Raw genomic sequence first — 14,090 nt, forward strand, 5'->3', positions numbered from 1 at the left:
AGAGCGAGAGAGAGAGGGCGATCCCAACACCCCTAAACCCACACACAGCGCACAAAAGGACGCCCCATCATTTATTTTATTTTCATAACCAAGGCTTATTTATTGTTCTGGTCATTATTTCCTCCAAGCTAACTCTAAACCTATTTAGGTGAGTAAATACAGGCTAGGAAATCTAGCAGTATTGGCCACTGTTGCCTTTGATCAATGTGCCACGAAGCTGTGCATAGCACTCTCTCGCCCCCTCTCACACATGCGGGCAGTACCCAGCTAACCTTGTGGGGACACACAATTCAGTCCCATTCAACCCTAACCCTAAACCTAAACCTAACCCTAGCCCGTACTCTTACGTTTACCCTAACCTTAACCATAAACCTACCCTAGCTCTTAAGCCTAACCCTAAAACTAACCCTAGCTCCTAACCCTAACCCTTAACGTAATTCTAACCCAAACACTAGTTCTGACTTTAAACTTAAACCCCCTAGAAATAGCATTTGACCTCGTGGGGACTAACAAAATGTCCCCAGTTGGTCAAATTTGTGTTAGTTTTCTATTCTTGTGGGGAACAGAAGCTAAACATGTCCACACACACACACACGCGCGCATACACACACACCACAGAGTTCACACACACACCACAGCTAGATACTGTAGCAGAAACAGTAGCCAACCACACAGTGTAGATCACATGATGTCATATGTGCCTGGACTGATTTAATGACCATCAATAAAAAAGACAAACAGACTCTCGAACATAAGTGAGAAGAGGAAATGGAGGAGAGCAGGCTCATTGTCTCAACATTAGCTCTTGGCTCAGCCAGTGAAGGACATTGTCACGTACACTCACACACACACACACAGTCCCCCGGGGACCTAGGGTGATACATCAGAAGAGATGAGACGTGCCATTAAACCGAACTAAAGTTATGCCCAGTCACACAGTTGGGCTGGGTGAGATGTCGAGTTATACAGCAAGTCATGAAGTCAAGGATCCTCATGACAACGTCATCATTTAAAATGGCAGCCGTCTTCCATGCTTATTAATAGGATTTATCAGCTTGTGGTTCCTAGTTAATTCCAGACGTACTGTATATGCATTTAGAATAAATTGGATTTGAAGTGAGAAAACAAGTGAGAAAATAAGTTATGGTGGAACAATCTCCAGGGGGTACAGCATCAATTCAGCAAGTGTTGTGGCTTAAGAATATGACAATGTCATATGTAGACTACAGTATATCTATCTGCCAACTCCTCCATCTTCCCACCATGAACAAACAAGTATACTAGAGGAATGTTTTTTAATTTGTTATGCTGACAATCATTTTATATACATGAGAGTACAGTACACTAAATGAGTATAATTAAGAGACTATATATATGACAAAATACTATTGTTTTTGAGCAACAACATTTAGTTGTAAGTGGATCAATCTGCGTAATGATATCAATGTCAAAGTCAGGACGTTCCCAATTTCACTCTGATCTGATAAGGCTGTCAGTTCTATTCTCTGTGTCTGGGTTGCTGGGAAGGTTGGCTTGTCAAATCCAGTGCCATGGAAACGCACGCCCACCGTGAGCCCTGTCACTTATTGCCTTTGTAACAATATTACTTCAGCTGAGGGAGAGGACCAGAGCTAATATGAAAAGGCTAATGCAGCCATGATTAAAAGAAAAATCTGCCCTCCGTCTCTAGGTAATACAAAAGCAGATAGCTCATATTACCTTCATATCATTGCAAATACATCTAATGGTGAGAAATGAACGGTTATTGTATCACAGCAGCTAATATGACATTTTAAGAACTCTGTGACTCAGATCTCTCCTCCATATTTGTTTATTTTCTGTGTCCGGGTAAATGTAATTGAGATCAAAGGAAAGGAACACCGAGCTGACAACAAATTAAACACAGACAACTGATAGAGCATTTGGGACACAGAAATGAGTAGCACTGTGGCCAAAGGGTTGGTGGCTCCTTATGGCAGCATTCTTTAAAAAGCACTGCTTGAGTTTTTTATTAAAGACAGAGGCCTGTGGTGATTGAGAAATGCTCCAGGGCATCCTCATCAGAATCACTCAGCCCTAAATGTGCGAGTTCTTTGCATCTGAGATCTCAGCCTCATCCATCATCCATATGAGTGAAACTATAGGCAGCTCTCAGTTTCCCAAATTAAATTCTCCACAGTGGCTGCATCTGAGGATGTCCACAGAAGAGTAATGTGGCGGAGAGGACAACCTGAGAATGCAGCAATCAGGGAGGTGTCAGAGATCTAGGTGATCTGTGAGTCCCAGAAGGACATTTCTGTTTTTTTGTCAGGTGAAGGTATTCGCCTGATTATGCCAATGATTTTACACAAGTCTACATAGCGGTTTAAGGCAAATGTCTATTTCAAGCATCTGTTGCTGCTGGTTATAGTATCTTGCCTCTGGAAGGAAAATCCATGATAGAGATAGACAGGGGCCCAAAGTGATTTTGGCTGATAACCAGTTATGTCATTCCACTTTGCCTTCTAAGATTTATTGGTTTTGTGTTTCTTCCTGATCCTTCCTCCAACAAGCAGGCACTTGATGCGATTGTTTACCATCACTATTGCTGATCTTACCACTCAATTGGACTCCCAAGTGGCGCAGTGGTCAAAGGCACTGCATCTCAGTGATAGAGGTGTCAATACAGACACCCTGGTTTGAATCCAGGCTGTATCACAACCGGCCGTGATTGGGAGTCTCATAGGGCGGCGCACAATTGGCCCAGCGTCGTCCGGGTTTGGCCTGTGTAGGCCGTCATTGTAAATAATAATTTGTTCTTAACTGACTTGCCTAGTTAAATAAAGGTTACATACATTATCTGAATGAATACCACAGCCATGATACTAGCCACAGTATGTAGCTTGGGAGATCATCAATCCATAAATCAATTGTTTTTACTCCAGAATTCAAATGTTGAGGCTGGCATTTCTCTCTGGGTAAAACAATACACTATGGAGAATGTAGTAGATGAAATAAGAGGAAAATCCATTAATATACAACAATAAATGTTCAATTATTGATCAGGAATAATATTTCAGCAGTTCTGTTTTGTTTCATCTGCATTTTTCTCTTTATATCTTCCTCTCATAAAAAATTTAGGAGCTCAATCTACTTATCCACATTTTCATTATCTGCAGATTTCCTCAAGTGGGTCCATTAGTACAGTTTAACATTACACCTTGCCAACAATTTAGGTGGAGCATCTGGGAAGCTTAAGGTTACTGAGCAAACTTTAACGGTCAACGACCTTCTCTATTGACTAGTGCCGTAACATGATATTTTCAAGCTAATAAAATTAACAAACTTGCCCTTTGTGAAATCACTAAACTTGAACACTTTCTCCACCTGAGTTAGAATCCTGGACTTACCACTAAACAAAAATATAAACGCAACATGTAAAGTGTTGTTCCCATGTTTCATGAGCTGACATAAAAGACCTCAGATATGTTCCATATGCATCAAATGGCTTATTTCGCTCTAATTTTGTGCACAAATCTGTTTACATCCCTGTTAGTGAGCATTTCTTCTTTGTCAAGATAAACCATCCACCTGACATATGTGGCATATCAAGAAGCTGATTAAACAGCATGATCATTACACAGGTGCACCTTGTGCTGGGGACAATAAAAGGCCACTCTAAAATGTGCAGTTTTGTTACACAACACAATGCCACAGACGTCTCAAGTTTTGAGGGAGCGTGCAATTGGCCTGCTGACTGCAGGAATGTCCACCTGAGCTGTTGCCCGAGAATTTAAATGTAATTTCTCTACCAAAAGCTGCCTCCATTGTCATTTTTAAGAATTTGGCAGTACGGCGGTTGTGTGAGCCAACGGTTTGCTGATGTCAACGTTGTGAACAGTTCCCCATGGTGGCGGTGGGGTTATGGTATGGGCAGGTATAAGCTACGTACAACAAACACAATTGCATTTTATTGATGGCAATTTGAATGCACAGCGATACCTTGACGAGATCCCGACTCCCATTGTGAGGCAAATTTTGTTTAAGGTATCTGTGACCAACAGATATTTGTGTTCCCAGTCATGTGAAATCCATAGATTAGGGCCTAATGAATTTATTTCAATTGACAGATTTCCTTATATGAATTGTAACTCTTAATGAACTGTAGAATGTTGCATTTATATTTTTGTTCAGTGTAGATTTATGGCAGATAGAATATTTAAAGCTAGCATCTTTGTACTTTAACATCTCAAGTTAGAACAGTTCTACAAAACATCTTTAATGAAAAGGACTCTGTCTTTGCTAATGTACTGCACTCCTAATGCTGCTCGTAATGCTCTACCTTGTAACCACTGAAAGTGCCAATATCCATTATGGTGTACTCTAATCAATGGAGGAGTAGCATTTAGGTGCATTTAGACACAGACTGTTTAAACAGGCTGCTAATGAAAGCTAGTAAATTATACAATTCAGTGGACTTCTATTTAGCTATAATACATGTACAAACAATACTGTCAATACATGGCTATTCCTATAGCTATCAAATATGGTCATCAATACTTACAGGTGTAGGATCTTAATGGAGATAGTTTTCTACAGCAGGAAAATAATCCTGCTGCAACAGGAAATGTGAATTATTATGTGGATTATAATTAGTGCACCTTTTTGTAGGGGTTGATACATTTTTCGTTAGGGCAAATCCAGTCTGACATTTCAAAGTGGCAATTACAAACTATAGAAGTGTTTTTAAAACTCAAATACACAACAAGTTTGCATTTCCTGCTGTGCAGGAAAATTCTCAGCCACAAAAGATTGATCAAATTAAGATCCTACATCTGTATGGCATCAAAGCTCACACCTTCATTGTTCAGTGGACAATCATCAACACTCCTTTCCACACTTGACACAACACAAGGAGATATGTTCTATAAATATCACCACACTAATACAGTGTGTCAAGAACATGTAGGACTTATCGGCTAGTCTAGTCCTGATTCTGCATTGATTATACCAGACTCAGGTGATCTGCAGCAAAGCGGTAAAGTGAGGTAGAAGGGAGCGGTGTAGGACAGGTGGGGGAGCAGCTGTTCCCAGTGGGTACAGAGACATCAGCAAGACAGGGCAGATGGAGCCCCTCGACACCTCCAACAACACCCATTGCTTCAAACCAGTGCAGGGCACAAATGATGAATGGGTTTATTAATGTGTGACTATTGTGAAAATCAAATTAAATTAAGTCCGTAGCCATCTCTCTGATTACTATATTCATTATATTCAGTATTAGGTTTTTCAATTTCCTTTGCAGTAGAACAGTCCTTCACTAATAACCATTACCGGCATAGTGAGATGAGTCACTGTCATTAGTTCTACACAGCTCTTCAACATCAACCTAGTTTTCTCTATCCATTAGTCAATGATCAACCAACAAATCACAATTAGTCAATCAACCACCCAATAAATCAGTCATCCAACCAGCATTTCAATAAATCAATAAATCAATCTAAAATAAAAGTGATCTTTTAACTCCTTGAGACAAGCCATTTTGTTTTCAGATCAGCAAAGAATTGACGGAACACTGATGCCTGACTGTGTGGTAGAATGGACCTACACATGTGGTGATTTTAGGGCTTCTTGGATGCATGTACTTTTTACTCTTTCTCATTCAATATTCAATTTTCCGCTACCTTGGAGATCTTAAAAGAAAGTATACATTTTTCATGGGGCTCTTGTCAAGTGGAAATGGTGTTGAACCCGGTACCATATTTGTAGACCTTAAAAAGGTGACAAATATGGACCTGTAATTTAATAGCACTTTAGTGTAGGCCTCATATCTTGACACCTGACAAGAACCCCAGGGTTATGCATTGAGGAATAGAGGTGTTAGATAAATGAATGTTGCATGCGCTTATGCTAATGGTGAATTCTGCCAGAGTATTCAGGGTGATGTCAAAAAGAAGGCAGACGAGAGCAGGTGGACGGTTATGTGAAGTAAATTACTCTGAAATGGCTGTTTTCCATGATTTTTCCATGATTCACAGGATAATATAATACAATAATAATACAATAATGCACCATAACAATCAATACAATAGAGAGGAATGTCTTCTAAGTCCAAAAGGTGGCCAATATGATCTAAACTGTGATAATATAGCAGGTAATGTGTAGTGCGTATACAGTAGATAGATAGATGTAAGGTGGAATTTTCAACAATATTGATGCATAGCTGAACAATTTGCATCGACAGTTTAGGTCTGCGTGTGAAAAGCCCTGTTGTGTTGAAGGTATTTTTTTCACAATGTGTTACCATGAAATAAATTACAACGATCGAGCTAATGTCACCCTACCTACCCTTCCTGACGTGAATATTCGTTGCCCAAGGATCCCCATATATTTGTCAATTATCATCCGAAAGGGAAATGTGTTTTTAGATAAAATAATAGAGACAGTAGAAGTCGAAATAGACGGTAATCACAGCGAGACTGTAGGTTATCCACGGCTCGGTTACCGCCTGTGGGCAGAAGCAAATAAAGAGACAGAAGAAAAAACGCGTGTGTTTCTTTGTACCGTCTCTGTAGTCTATGTAGCCTCAACATCTAAAACATACAGCCTGTGGCACAATATCTGAAGGGAAACTTAGAGAAACTGCAAAATTAAGCCAAACAAGTTGAGAGAGGTATATATGAAGTATTCATTTGAGCCAGGCCTGCTAGCAGCTTGGTATTGTTTTGACTACTGGCTGTGCTTTGTGAAGAATGCAGCATGCGGATCTGTCTATTGCTGTGATGCTGAAATAGTGTGAGCGGAGGTTGAGAGCGCGACTGGAGCTCACGATAGCATCCATCGAAGCCCCCCCCAGTGCCCATTTCTCTTAAATAAGCCATATAACCTTCAAAAACTTCCATAACTAATGCAAAATATGTCAATATTGCTATACCATTGCTTAATCGTGCAGAATGTCCAAAAATAAACTCGAAATGATTAAAGGCGTTTTTGTGTGAGGGCGAAAGAGAGAGAGAAAGAGAGAGAGAGAGACGCACCGATGTGACGGAGATTTGGGAGCAGCAGCAGAGTAGAGGGTGTTGTGCGCGCGCTAGCAGACCTGCCTCGTGATGGTTCTGCAGTGAATAGGTGAAGTCGAAGCAGCTGGAATTATAACACACTGCTCGGAAGTACGAGTCATCGGAGGTATTTTCACTGAGGATATACAGAAGCCTGGATATCTGTGGCAAGCAAGGTGGAAATGTCATCTCTGGCCATCGCCTTTATTCTCATGGTGCTTGGCGTTGTCAGTGCTGCGCTGGCGGCCAGTCACTGTAAGTAACTTGATAATAATACAACATACATTGTATCGAGATTGTTGGTTCTGTTTTCTAAGTTTGTATGGCATTTTTTATCTCTCGCAATCTTAAATCAGCAGAAATTGGAGCATGGAGTTCCATACATGCCACCTCTTGCGTCCCCAACAAATGATAACCTCAACTCAGTCAGATAAACTACAGATCGGTCTTTGTCTCTACAATTGCAATGGATGTAAACGGATCTAATCGATTGTTTGTAATACTCAGATCAATCAACACACTTCCTGTACTTGGGAGACACGTTTTAGCACATGTCACTTGAGTAAACATGTGTCGCATAGATCCATCTTTCTCCCATTGCAGTGTTCTGAATTAACAGCAGGAGCAAAATTCGAAATTAAGTTTTCGACATCACTTTCCTATCTCGGGGTTTGTGAAGTCCTTGCGAAAACCTAGAGCTGTGTAGGGTTACATCCCACTGGGCACAGACGTCAATTCAACTTCTATTACACGTTTGTTCAGCCTAATTTCATTACAATTATATGGAAACAACGTTGATTCAACCAGTGTTTTGCCCAATTGGATGAGCTGTTTTTATTTGATTTAATTGCTATAGGCTACTGTTTCTTTCAGAGAGCACACTCAAACACAATTCATGTGCATTATACCTACTACCTATGTGAACCCTATTCGACTAGAGGCCTATGCTGCTAGAGAAGCACATCCTACCATGGTCATCAAACTTACTAAGAGGAATGACATTCTCAAGTGAAAATGCTTCGGCTACAATCTGTGTTACCATGTCTGCACTGTCACTAGAGGTCAGAATTATTCTACTTAGGTGCAGGAAGCTCTTCGATCAGAGAATATAACTGTTCATTTTGAAGTGGAATGAGACAGTTCTGAACACTATATTCTCAAAGCTAAGAAAAATATGACATGGTTCCTCATCTGAACAGTAGATGCCAGATGTCACCCATGATTATCAGCATAAAAGGTTCAGTAATCAGTAGAAATAATATACATTCATAAGTCAAAGCTTTTTTCAAACTTAAATAAACACAATAGAATTAGCAATTAGTCTCTGATATTGATTTGGTAGCACTGTAGTTCGGAATCCATTTACTGTTCGTATAATTCTTTGAAACCTTGTTTCAAGCAGGGAGTTGTCGAAATGGCATTACTGTATCCAACCTTGTTTAAGGTTGACACAAAAACGGTGCATTGGGGGCTTTGCTGCTAATATTAGTGCCTGGGACCCATTTAGTCTGTGACTTGGTACCCTTTTTTCACCTACAGTAATGTATTAATGTGGTTGGTGGCAGCTCAATGTCTCCCGTCGGACAGGCATTGTGTTGCCGTAGCTCTACCTGGTGCTGGAAGGCAACCTGGCAGGCAGCCTGGCCGAGAGAGAGAAAGCAGGGGGAAACACTACAGTGTGTTTGTGCCTCACAGTTTGAACAGCATGCTGCTCTTCTCTATTTGGATCAGAGTCTCATCAACTGAGGCTTCTGTTCAATGGTCCTCCCAGACAGTGCTCTGATCATCATGGTTCATTTTCCCCATCCCTCCCCCTATTTTTAAAGCTTCAATTTCAACTCGAGGAAATAAATGTACTCAGCACAGGATGCATAGAAGAGTGGTTGATCTGACATTAAAATGCATATCAATGTTTCGGTCAATGATTTTTACAGTATTTTATCTTGACATGGTGTCTAACGGATGATTAAAGAGGACTAAAGATAGCAAACTCACTTGGCGGTTTACCCTTTCCTGTGTGTGTGTGTGTGTGTGTGTGTGTGTGTGTGTGTGTGTGTGTGTGTGTGTGTGTGTGTGTGTGTGTGTGTGTGTGTGTGTGTGTGTGTGTGTGTGTGTGTGTGTGTAACTGTAACTGTAACTGGTTGCATGCATGAGTACTGGTGCTGTGCATATGTGTGTGGCTCGTTTCATTTCATGGCCTAACAGTTCAATGACCTCATCCATCAGTTGTGATAGCTGCTCATCATCTCATCCTGCATTTATTCAAAGGATATGGACTTGAGTCAACAGTGTGCATTGACCTGAAGCATGAAACATCAAACGTTAGAACGTTCCTTTTGTTCAAGCAATTCATGGTTTACTATTAGTTTATATATTTTGTTTGTAAATAAGTAATACAAAGTTATAACAAACATCAAAAGGACATAAAAATTGTGCTTTACAAACAAAGCACTCCTTTTGGTAGTGCTTTATAATAACTCAACATAATATAACATTCATAATGGATTAGTAAATTATTTATTCATTATTTATCAATCATTACTCACACATTTGTAAATGTTAGTAACCTAGTTATTCACACATGTATAAACAACTTGTAAAGTACTTAAAAACTATTTTTATGATTACTCAAAAGAGGTTTAGTTAGTTAATTTTTTTGCGTGGCTTCATATAGTGTGGGCTATTTATATGGTCCCCTTTTGATTAGCTATTTCTACTTTATACATTATAAATGTAATTTCTCACAAAAAGATAGACATGCCATTGGTAGACAATTCCAGCGCTACTTGATGCTCATTAAGGTCTGAAAATGGGCCCTAGAACATACCAATGGTTAAATAATAGGCACACAATATGGAGGATGTTTAAGAAAATATATTGAACATTTTATTCCAAAACAGTCACACTGTTGTAATAGTAAGATGTGTAACTTCAGACAGACTCTATGCTGAGTAAAATAAGTGTTACATTTCTACCAAAACCAAAGTGTGAATTGCAGCAGTCACTCCGTAGAGTCTAATATGTGAATACATTGTTTCACTGAACTATCTCACTATGTTTAAAGAGAAAAACGAGAGAAAAAAACTATGCTGGATTCAAAACTTTGAGTTTTTCAATTTAAACTATTATACAACATTTATGCAACCAATAGAATGTTACATATAAACTTTTTCAGGACCCTGTCTTTCAAAGATAATTTGTAAAAATCCAAATAACTTCACAGACCTTCATTGTAAAGGGTTTAATCACTGTTTCCCATGTCTATTCAATGAACCATAAACAATTAATGAACATGCACCTGTGGAACGGTCGTTAAGACACTAACAGCTTGCAGACGCTAGGCAATTAAGGTCACAGTCATGAAAACTTAAGACACTAAAGAGGCCTTTCTACTGACTCTGAGAAACACGAAAAGAAAGATGCCCAGGGTCCCTGCTCATCTGCGTGAACGTGCCTTAGGCATGCTGCAAAGAGGCATGAGGACTGCAGATGTGGCCAGTGCAATAAATTGCAATGTCCGTACTGTGAGACGACTAAGACAGCGCTACAAGGAGACAGAACGGACAGCTGATCGTCCTCGCAGTGGCAGACCACGTGAAACAACACCTGCACATGATCGGTACATCCGAACATCACACCTGCGGGACAGGTACAGGATGGCAACAACAACTGCCCGAGTTACACCAGAAACGCACAATCCCTCCATCAGAGCTCAGACTGTCCACAATAGGCTAAGAGCGCTGGACTGAGGGCTTGTAGGCCTGTTGTAAGGCAGGTCCTCACCTCACGATTTGGAGGTGGAGGGTCCGTCATGGTCTGGGGCGGTGTGTCACAGCATCATCGGACTGAGCTTGTTGTCATTGCAGGTAATCTCAACGCTTTGCGTTACAGGGAAGACATCCTCCTCCCTCATGTGGTATCCTTCCTGCAGGCTCATCCTGACATGACCCTGCAGCATGACAATGCCACCAGCCATACTGTTCGTTCTGTGCATGATTTCCTGCAAGACAGGAATGTCAGTGTTCTGCCATGGCCAGCGAAGAGCCCGGATCTCAATCCCATTGAGCCTGTCTGGGACCTGTTGGATCGGAGGGTGAGGGCTAGGGCTATTCCCCCCAGAAATGTCCGGGAACTTGCAGGTGCCTTGGTGGAAGAGTGGGGTAACATCTCACAGCAAGAATTGGCAAATCTGGTGCAGTCCATGAGGAGGAGATGCACTGCAGTACTTAATGCAGCTGGTGGCCACACCAGATACTGACTGTTACTTTGGATGTTGACCCCCCCTTTGTTCAGGGACACATTATTCAATTTCTGTTATGCGCATGTCTGTGGAACTTGTTCAGTTTATGTCTCAGTTGTTGAATCCTGTTATGTTCATAGAAATATTTACACATGTTAAGTTTGCTGAAAATAAACGCAGTTGACAGTGAGAGGACTTCTTTTTTTTTGCTGAGTATATATGGGTGATACAATCATCCCAGCTCTGCAGATTTTGCTATGAAGAGACATAATCATGAGATCGATTGTTTTGGTGCTGTCCATATGTAGCTTGTATGGCTAATGAATTTCAACATTTACGTGGAGCTAACTCTGCAAATAGCACTGCTGGGCGATTTAAAAAGTCATAGTCAATCGATCAATAATGTAATAATACTTCTAGCAAAAATGTTTATCTTTAAGATTACAATCTGTAGAAACTTTGAAAATAGAAAGGATCTGTACTTTTGTGAAACATCAGAGCGCAGCTGAAAAATAAATGGCAAATAGAAATCAAAACGTGATGGTGTTCAGAGATCGATGGGAGGGTTTGAGTGAAGTTGAAGGATGGGACTAAAACAAACAAAAGATAACTATTGTAAAATGTCTGTATAGTATGTATAAGCTGGAAGTAGAATCCTAAGTGTTGTTGTCCATTAGTTTACTCCAGTTAGGGGAAAATAATAAAGGAAAATATATAAACATTAAAAAAAATATATATATATATATACAGTACCAGTCAAAAGTTTGGACACACCTACTCATTCCAGGGTTTTTCTTTATTTTTACGATTTTCTACATTGTAGAATAATAGTGAAGACATCAAAACTATGAAATAACACATATGGAATCATGTAGTAAACATAAAAGTGTGCCTTGTTAAAAGTTCATTTCTGGAATTTCTTTCCTTCTTAATGCGTTTGTGCCAATCAGTTGTGTTGTGACAAGGTTAGTGGTGATATATAGAAGATAACCCTATTTGGTAAAATACCAAGTCTATATTATGGCAAGAACAGCTCAAATAAGCAAAGAGAAATGACAGTCCATCATTACTTTAAGACTTGAAGGTCAGTCAATATGGAACATTTTAAAGTTTCTTCAAGTGCAGTTGCAACCATCAAGCGCTATGATGAAACTGGCTCTCAATTTCACTCTAAATCATGTCACTTTAATAATGTCTACATATCTTACATTACTCATATCACCTGTATTGAGACCCAATCACTGGACACTAATAAATGGATCACGAGTCACTTTAAACAATGCCACATTAAATAATGCCACTTTTATAATGTTTACATATCTTACTCATATCACATGTATATACTGTATTTTAATCCATCTACTGCACCTTGCCTATGCCGCTCGGCCATCGCTCACCCATATATTTATATGCACATATTCTCATTCACCCCATTAGATTTGTGTGTATTAGGTAGTTGTTGGGGAATTTTTAGACTACTTTTTAGATTTGTGTGTATTAGGTAGTTGTTGGGAATTGTTAGATTATTTGTTAGATATTACTGCGCTGCTGGAACTAGAAGCACAAGCATTTCACTGCACTCACATTAACATCTGCTAACCATGTGTATGTGACCAATACAATTTGATTTGATTTGAGAACAGCCACAGGAAAGGAAGACCCAGATTTCCCTCTGCTGCAGAGGATAAGTTAATTAGAGTTACCAGCCTCAGAAATTGCAGCCCTTTTGACTGTATATATATATATATATATATCATATTGATTATTAAATGGTTTGTAAGGACCTATATTAAACATCTTATAATTGGAGTAATGATTAATAAATAATAAATCAACTATTTACTAATCCATTATAAATGTTTTATTACACTGCGTTATTATGAAGTGCTACCCTTCGTTCACAATGAATCATTCAACACGGTACGGTTGAAAAGCACCTACAAACTTTACAACGGCACCACACACACATACCATCATTTGGTCCACTGCTACCATTCATGTGTTTTGGAGATTTATTTTCCATCCTCCTCTTCATCTGTGAATTATTTCATCCAATGTCTATGAACTAATCCAATCTCCTCGAGAGGTAAATTCTTACTTTTCAAACACCATTTTTGGCTAATCTATAAAAACAATGTTGATAGCCGCTCTTGCACATGTGGGATTTCAGATGGTAGTAAACATGTGCAAAACCTGACCGATTTGCTGATGTAGATAATTGGTTGGGTCTTTTAGCAAGAATGTCATGCCGCAGTTCAAAACAAATATTGTTTCGCTTAGCCATCCAAAATGTTTCGGTGCATCCAGTTTTTGTAATGTTTGGTCAAGTAAAAAAAAAGGTGAACAAAACAGGTATGCACAATGGGCATAAATAGACATGTATTATAGTTTTGCTTAGTCTATACGGGGTGAATCAAAACACAAGTCTGAACGAACATTCTGCATTCATATCAAATTCACTCCGTGATCAGGATTGACAAGCTGCTCAGAGATAAAACATCTAGATTCTCCTAGAGGACAAGCAAATGACTGTTCTCATATTTACCTTTGAGAAACAAAAGGAGAAGCCAGATATCCATCATGGGTGGTTTGTGTGGCCCCTGTGTCTGGTGACAGAGATAATGGCAGCCACATCCTCTCAGAGGAGCATGTCCTCATGCACTCCTCGCAGAGAGAGAGAGAGATTTGTGACCTGTTGCCACAAGAAAAGGTTAACCAGTGAAGAACAAACACCATTGTAAATACAACCTATATTTACCTTATGTTTATTTATATTCCATTTTGTACTTCAACTATTTGCAGATTGTAACAAC

At 39.6% G+C, this 14,090-nt stretch overlaps 1 protein-coding gene across 1 annotated transcript in view; it reads left to right on the forward strand.

The window, feature by feature from the left end:
- Window positions 1-7,012: 7,012 nt before the first annotated feature.
- The window catches only part of LOC139546790 (contactin-associated protein-like 5), a 126,283-nt gene continuing 119,205 nt past the window's right edge, over window positions 7,013-14,090 (forward strand). Inside the window, exon 1 of the mRNA XM_071355572.1 lies at window positions 7,013-7,292. Coding sequence (XP_071211673.1) covers window positions 7,220-7,292 — 73 coding nt within the window. The 5' untranslated portion in view covers window positions 7,013-7,219. The remainder of the gene's footprint in view (window positions 7,293-14,090) is intronic.

This window comes from Salvelinus alpinus, chromosome 20, assembly GCF_045679555.1.
Source record: "Salvelinus alpinus chromosome 20, SLU_Salpinus.1, whole genome shotgun sequence".
Lineage (NCBI taxonomy): Eukaryota > Metazoa > Chordata > Actinopteri > Salmoniformes > Salmonidae > Salvelinus > Salvelinus alpinus.